Source organism: Leptopilina heterotoma, unplaced genomic scaffold, assembly GCF_015476425.1.
Source record: "Leptopilina heterotoma isolate Lh14 unplaced genomic scaffold, ASM1547642v1 Lhet_1012, whole genome shotgun sequence".
Classification (NCBI taxonomy): domain Eukaryota; kingdom Metazoa; phylum Arthropoda; class Insecta; order Hymenoptera; family Figitidae; genus Leptopilina; species Leptopilina heterotoma.
In genome coordinates, this window is record NW_025110817.1 from 122,211 (window position 1) to 130,697 (window position 8,487).

At 32.6% G+C, this 8,487-nt stretch overlaps 1 protein-coding gene across 1 annotated transcript; it reads left to right on the plus strand.

Moving 5' to 3' along the window:
• Window positions 1–6,045: 6,045 nt before the first annotated feature.
• On the plus strand, window positions 6,046–7,731 carry LOC122500882. The gene is made up of 3 exons (XM_043610028.1): window positions 6,046–6,125; window positions 6,747–7,096; window positions 7,413–7,731. The coding sequence occupies exons 1-3, from the start codon at window positions 6,046–6,048 to the stop codon at window positions 7,634–7,636; spliced, it is 654 nt and encodes a 217-aa protein (XP_043465963.1). The 3' UTR covers window positions 7,637–7,731.
• The last annotated feature ends 756 nt before the right edge of the window (window positions 7,732–8,487 follow it).

Here is an 8,487-nt window from a genome sequence, read left to right on the forward strand (position 1 = left end):
AATTTGCGCCACGGCAAAAAGAACACTTGAATGGTCTCAAAGGCACGCCTTGATTAAGGTTACAGGCGCCTACAGAAACTCCTCTGCGCACTCCATGACAGTTTTGACAGGAAACATTCCAATCAATCTTGAATGTGAGAGGCGCTCCGCACATTATAACATACGCAGAACTAGAAACTTCACACTACTTGACACTACGTACGAATTCAATCATACAGATACTGAAAACGAAATCAAACTAACACAAAACACTTACAGAAAACAGATCCAGCTTTCCTTGTTGGATCACTGGCAGGAAAGTTGGAATGACACAGATAAAGGCAGAGAAACATATAAATATATTCCTAATATCAGAACCAGACTGAAGTATACTTGGCTCCAGCCCAACCGCTGGACAACACAATTCCTTACTGGACATGGCAATTTTAAAACAGCCAAAAGCCGCTTTCACATTATACCAGAAGAAGAAGATATATGCTCATGTGGTGAACGAGACTCACCCGAACATGTACTGAAATACTGCCCTAAATACGAGACAATAAGACAAATACTAAAGACAACTATTAACAAAACACACATTGACGAACAAGACCTACTCAGAAACAAAACGAACTTTACTGCTCTTGAAACTTACGCGACAAACGTTTTGAAAACCAAAGAGGCTCTGGAAGCCATAGAGAATGATATATAATATATAATCAAAGAATAAATTCTATTTTATACAAAACTCTATAGCCAATGATGTATCTACCGAAATGCAATCTAAAGTAAAGATAAATAACCAAATTGAAATGTCCAAAATCCACTGGTAAGCTAAAGCGAGGAACAGTGGGGCATCGTACATAGCGCCGAGCGCAATTACTGAGGCAACTTTTTTTTTTTTTTTTTTCTGTGCATGGAATAACTCTGCCAAAGGTCGGTCCCAAGCCCGACGTCGTATCTCGGTATGAAAGAGGAGGGTAGCATCCCAAAAAACCGTCTGGTGTCAACGTGAAGAAGCCAACTGGTATGAATGGTAATGGATGTTTGACTTCTCAGCAATAGTGGTGCACTGAGTAGTTTGTGAAGGTTGTAACTGGATGGGTTGACGTGAGCGTAAGGTGTGAGGATCGTTGTCACCCAACTGGAGCGTGAGGGTACCCTTCAAAAAACAGGAACTCCCCTTCGGATGAGGGGAGTAGTGCGAGCCTGTGCCGCGTAATAGTACCAGGGCCCGGGACAGACTAGCCACCTGTACCTGGCTGCCCTGTAGCAGTACGTGTAAAGTATGTCTGTTGTCCTGCCGCTTGCGGTACACCTCAGAGTGGCTTCTGAATGAGGGGTGGATGGGAAGCGACAAGTTGCTGATGCTTAAGGCCACAGTGAACTGGAAGGGAGGCAACAATAGATCCAAAACACTGAATGCGAAGGTCACTTATCAATGGATATGACTCGAACTTTAAAACCCACTAAAACAAACAAACCATGAACAATGCCTAATATAAATAAATACTCTAAGTCCGCACAAAATTCGGGTCCCTCAGCCCAAAAACCAACCAAGGATCACAAGCTGAAACTTAAAGGAATTGACTGAAGGGCACCACCAGGAGTGGAGCCTGCGGCTTAATTTGACTCAACACGGGAAACCTCACCAGGCCCGGACACCGGAAGGATTGACAGATTGAGAGCTCTTTCTTGATTCGGTGGGTGGTGGTGCATGGCCGTTCTTAGTTGGTGGAGCGATTTGTCTGGTTAATTCCGATAACGAACGAGACTCTAGCCTGCTAATTAGGCGTACCTTATGGTATCTTGAAGGCCCCCGGCTTCGGTCGGTGGGTTTTTACTACCAACGTACAAATAAATCTTCTTAGAGGGACAGGCGGCTTCTAGCCGCACGAGATTGAGCAATAACAGGTCTGTGATGCCCTTAGATGTTCCGGGCCGCACGCGCGCTACACTGAAGGAATCAGCGTGTCTTCCCTGGCCGAAAGGCCCGGGTAACCCGCTGAACCTCCTTCGTGCTAGGGATTGGGGCTTGCAATTATTCCCCATGAACGAGGAATTCCCAGTAAGCGCGAGTCATAAGCTCGCGTTGATTACGTCCCTGCCCTTTGTACACACCGTCCGTCGCTACTACCGATTGAATGATTTAAGCTGAATCCAGATGCATGCCCAAAAGCGAAACTATCCGTTAAACGGACCCCCCACCACTACTTCTTGACGGAGGGGAAATGTCTGGTTCTCATCACACTCTGAAGTTTATTTACATTTAGAGTTTATGATACATAATAATGAAAAATACAGGTTACATTTGATAGAATAAGAAAAATACACAAGTGAAATTAATTAAGTGTCTTTTTCATTAGTACAAAATTGAAAATGTGAAAATATATTAACATAATCTAATGTTTCAAATGAAAGTGTGCTCCAGTGATAGTTTCATCATATTATATGTATATTATTAAAAAGGAATGGTGACACTCATTTTCAAGAGACTAAATAAGTTGAGTTAAGTGTTTTTCTATTATAATGGCAATTTTGTTTATTATTGTAATATTATATTAGTGAATTAAATTACAGAGTGTAAAAGATGTAAAAGATTGACGTTGGCCATAACCAAAAATATAGTTGGATATATATAAGATACAATAGAAGAAGGTGAGAATTTTACTTAAACTATCGCACACTATACACTTTATATAAACTTTATATATATTTTACTTATCAACTATACACTTTTAATGTTTAATATTTTCTTAGTATTATATAATTCTAAATTTGACACTTGCTACACCTATTTTGGTTATTTTTTCATCTTTATTTTCACTTCTGTTCAGTTCTTGAAATTTTTTGATGTAGTAAATATTATTTACTTTTTTATTTCAAAATTTAAAAAATTATTAATTATTAAATAAAATGAGCTAAATTTAATTTATTTTCAACTCTTTTAGAATATGTCTTTTTGAGGTTATTTCAATTTTTATACAAAAATTTTAAATTTCTTCACAAAATTTAAATTATTTTCATAAATAATAAAATTCTTTATGAGAATTCCAGTTGTTTTCATAAATAATAAAATTATTTTCAAAAATTTCAATTATTTTCATAAATAATAAAAATGTTTAGAAGAATTCAAGTTATTTTCATAAATAATAAAATTATTTTCAGGAATTTCAATTATTTTTATAAATAATAAAATTCTTTATAAGAATTCTAGTTATTTTTATAAATAATAAAATTATTTTCAGGAATTTCAATTATTTTCATAAATAATAAATCTTATTGCAGAATTTCAATTATTTTATATGAACTACCAACAATTCGCGCGCTAAAGCGGGCGACTAACTTCTTACTGCCTTTTTTAAATAAAATTATCAATTTTAAAAATAATAGAATTTAAAAATTTCTAATTTAAAGTTTTTTGAAAACACTTAAAAATACAATTTTAGAGAAATTACAAATAATTGCAGAAATTCAATTATTTAAAAAAAATAAAATTCAACTATGTTCAAAATTTGTAAAAAATTCTCTTAAAAATCCCAATTATCTTTATAAATAACAAAATTTTTCTCCAAAGTTCAATTATCTTATGTAAAAAAATTCTTGTCCTAATTTCAATTATTTTCAACATTTTTTTTAATTTCAATTATTTTCAATATCTACTATTTTAATAAAATTTCTTCTATTGCATTCATTCATCCTCCTATTGATTAGTCAACCAACGTATTTCGATTTTTTTAATATAAGAATTAATTGTGCTCTTTTTTTAGGTAAATCTGAAAATAGAATGGATCACGTGAATTACTTTGTAGAAGAGAGGATCTTAGACTTAATTCAAAAAGGATCTGAAAGGTTTGGAAGCGCTCACATAGAAGGGGTTACCACAGTCAAAAATATCTGTCTTGAATCTGACAATCAAAATTCGATCCCCAATAATTATCAACAAACTATAATACGTTTAAAATTTGAAATTATCTTGTTAAAAGTAGTTTATTGAGTTTTCTCTGACAAAATAGTATATACATATTCTTCGATAGTTTATACGTCATTTAATCCAATAACATTTTTTTAAATATTTGCTGACAAATTATAATTATTGTTCGATAGATCAAAAACATTTTTTTATGTTTGAGCAAACTTTTGAATTATTGAATTTTTAAAAGCAGAATATGGAAAATTCAAGAACCAAAGTTGAAGATCCAGGACATTTTTTCAAATTCTAGGACATTTCTAAAAATTCTAGGACTGGTAGACACCCTGAATATATAATTTAAACTTGAAAACGGTTGAAAATCTGTCATCGAAATTGTATTTAAGTACCTCAAAAAACCCCTGAGTAAACAATTTTCTTTCTTGATTTCATACAAACTTACAAATATGTAGTAAATTATTCCAAAATCATAAAATTAATGAAATTAATTTTCGGTCTCAAAAATAAAAATTAATTACACGAATGCACATCTTCGAAGGAATTCCACTTTACATGTAAAAATAATGTAAAAATAAGCAAAAAAATCATTAAATAATTTATTTTAATTGTATTTATAATTTAATTTTTTCTTCGACCAACAGTAAAGCAAAAAATGTTTTGAAAATTTGAATTTTACTTAAAATTTCCTCACTTTTTCGAGATTTATTAGCTTTGAAGTCTCATAAATGAAGATATTTAATTATGTTTAAACTAATTGTTTTTTTAGAAATGTGTTGAGGAGGGAACCGTCGAAAGGTATAGAAACTGATTTTATTTTGCAATAAGGAAGACAAAAGTTATTTAAAAAATACTGAAACCGGGGAGGAAATCCCTCCCTAGGTGTGTGACGGAGGGTTAATGAATTCTTAATTTATTTCTTGATATTCTAATATTAATAAAAAATTATTCATTGATTATATCCTAAAAACACTATACATTGTCCTATATAACATTAGATGACTTTTGTAAACAATATTCGTATTATAGAACCTTTTTGGTGGAATCAGGAATGTATTGATGCTATTAATTATGAAGGAGGACAACAAGGAAAGATTGAATAGCCCTTTAGAGATAAATTTAAAATTGTTGTTTAAGAATAGTAAAGTGATATAAATTTCTATAAATTTTTAAGTAAAAAGTAAATGGATAGTGTTAACAGTATGATTTGCTTAGCATAAGCTATTCTCATAGTTGTTAAAAATTTTGATACAGTTTGAAAAGTAAATTATTAATTTTTTTATAACCAAACTAAGTAAAAGTAGTTTTGAAGTAATAATTTTAAAGCTTATTACTAAATCCCGCTTCTAATTTACTTATTTTTTAATAGGCAGTTTTAATCATCAGTTTTAAATTATATAAAAAACAAATTATATGCTTTCAAAAGAAGAGTAACATTCACTCTAAACAATTATAATGATTGTTTATATGCATATATTAATTTGCGATTGTTTAGTATGTGAAACCGAAAATTTTAACTCATTATTGTACTTTTAAGACTTTTGAAACTGCGGCATGACATAAACTACAAAAAAAAGCATTTTCGAAGGTGGTGGGTAAAACCGCACATTCAGACATGTATTAGAAACGATTACGGAGCATTTTCGACTCTATTCTGTTATTTTAAATTGCATGACCATGAAGAGTTTTACAAATTGTATAGGATGAGTGTCCCCCAATTTGATAAACTATATGAAATTTTGAAAACCAAACTAGAAAGATCTTCTGCAGTTAGAGAGCCTTTACCACCACAATTGAGATTTGCAATAACTTTACAGTAAGTTTCAGCTTCATAATTTCGCTTACTTGACTAATATTGTAATTATCGTATTTTTATTTCCACTAGAAAATATAAACTATGACGTTAATTCTAATTTAATAAAGAAATATTGATAAAGAATTTTCTGTAACATCAAGAAACTTGACGCTTAATTTTAACTCTATGGGATTTTTATATTATTTAAAAATTCGCCATCAGGCGCCAATTAATTTTAAGATTAATTAATAAACTTTAGACACAATTACATGAACAACAATCAAAACGGCTAGCAAAACCTCTGAGACACTCTCACTCTCATGAGGGAATTCTGTCCGAGAAAATGACGACAGAAACGCCAACGCTGGGACACGACTGGACCAAGACTGGCACAATATTGGTGGGACTTACCCACGATGATTTGTAGTTCAGCACCCGGTGAAACTCGGCTCCTGGCGACGCTCTAGGGTGTTGTAAGGGAAGGTCTCAGCGGAACAAAAGTGAACTCCAACTAATTTCACTTCACAAAAATAATCTCTTTATTTTTAATCTACACCTATTTTTCAGAATTAATCACAACACTTAGTATTCCGCTCTAAATCTCTACAAATTTCAAATTACTCTCAACCACTTTCTCAAAATATTCTCACCTTTTATACAAAAAGAAAGAAATTACTCGCGTACGTTTCTCTAATACGAAGCACGACAAAAGTAGTTCAGCACGTGCTAAAGCGATAATGGTGGCAAAAGTATTGTCAAGACACCGACGCTTTCTTTCACCTGTTGCCTCGTCTTCTTCCTAGCTTCCTTCTCTCTCTTTCCGCTTCTCTTGGCACTCCTCCTATCTCTCTCTCACCTACTCGCTGGTCCTGACCTCGCACTACCGAACTAACTTGCCAAGCGACACACTTTCTTTTCTACTAGTCGGTCACTTGGCAGCTCGGCACCTACATTACCGCGGTCCGCACTCAGCACCGGTCGGGGGGAAATTATTCAGAGATGGCGTGACGATTCACTCCGTCACAAAACATATCTCATTTACAGCTTTCTGGGACACGGCGATAGCATCGAAACTTTGTGCAAACTTTATTACATCGGAAAGTCAACCGTCTATGGTATTTTAAGCGATGTTTGCCAAGATATTTGGGACATACTTTCTCCTGTATATCTTCCGGAAAAAAGTGTTGATGATTGGAAAGAAATTGCGATCGATTATGAGAAAAAGTGTAATTTTCCTCATTGCTTAGGATCAATAGATGGTAAACACATCAGAATTACCAAGCCTCCAAATTCAGGAAGTGCCTTTTTCAATTACAAAAAGTACTACAGTTTCGTACTCATGGCCATATGTGATGCCCATTATCGCTTTACGTGGATTGATGTTGGCGATTATGGTAAGTTAGTTAAAGACATTATTACAATTATTGTAGAGAATCATTTGTCCTTCTCGAAACCATAATAAGGGCCTGGATGCTATAAGGTGTTACGCGCCATTTACTTAACATGGCGCGTAACACTTTATAGCATCCAGATATTTTCACGAGGTATCACTATATTTTCACGTGTATCTTTTAGATACACGAGGAAAAGTTTGTACACTTGTAATATTCTTTCCTCATATTTACATGACCAAATATAAAAACTTCTGATTATTTTTAATAGGGTTTTAATCTAGCACTTATAAAAAATTTTATTTATAATATTGCTTAGGCTCCTTGAACGATGCCAGTGTTTTTGGTGCTACTGGATTGGCACAAGAATTAGAAGAGAAAAGGCTTCCTCTTCCTGAACCTGAATGTTTGCCAGGGACCCAATCATCAATTCCATACTTTCTGATTGGAGATGAGGCATTTAAATTACGTCCTTGCATGATGCGTCCATACCCGAGAAGATTGGTCACAACATCTAGAGAAGAACTGTTTAATTATTGGTAAACTTGTTTATATGTGGACGTCTACATGAAAAGGGCCCATATTGTCGGTTCTAGTTTTCAAGATAATCGCAATTGGGGCAAAATCTTTTTTTTTATTTTTTATTAGCAATCTACATGTTTTGACAAGTCGAAAAATGCGGTTTTCATTAATTTATCGATAATAATTCAACTGTTTGACTTCATTGGTTCTTTAAAAAAATGAAAAGGCCCCATTTTGTCTGTCATTCGCAAAAGTAATCCGTATTTTAAAAATTTTAAAAATTTAAATAAAAATATTTAAAACCTCTTGATTTTTCATCTTTAAGGTGTCCTGGACTGTAAATAATTCTTATCTGAATTATTCAGATAAGAATAAAAAAAATACCACATGTCAGTAAAGTCAAGGAAATGTCAGGAAAATAATTTTTGTCAGGGAAATTAAGAAAATTGAGAACTTTTTCGACTTATTCAAAAAAATTGCGACTTTTTCGACTTTTCTTCCAAACATTTCAAGTATTTATTTACAATTTTTAAAAATCAGTTTTTAAAGATTTTTAATTGCAAATTTTGAAAATAATTGAAATATTAGCTTCTAATTATTAAAAATTCAATGTTATCAGTATTTTCAATTACATATTTCCAAAAATTCAAATAAATACATATAAAAATAATAATATTTTAGAGTTGTTTTTAACACTTTGGAGAATACTGTTACATCCCAGTAACAAAATTCCCGTTTTGAAATTAAAGACATTAGCGATGAATCATTGTTGATGATCGCATATGAAAAGTGTTAAGAAAACAGATATTGCGTTTGAAATAGAAATAATAGAAAGACAATAGATATAAAATTAATAAGAAAAATATTAGAGA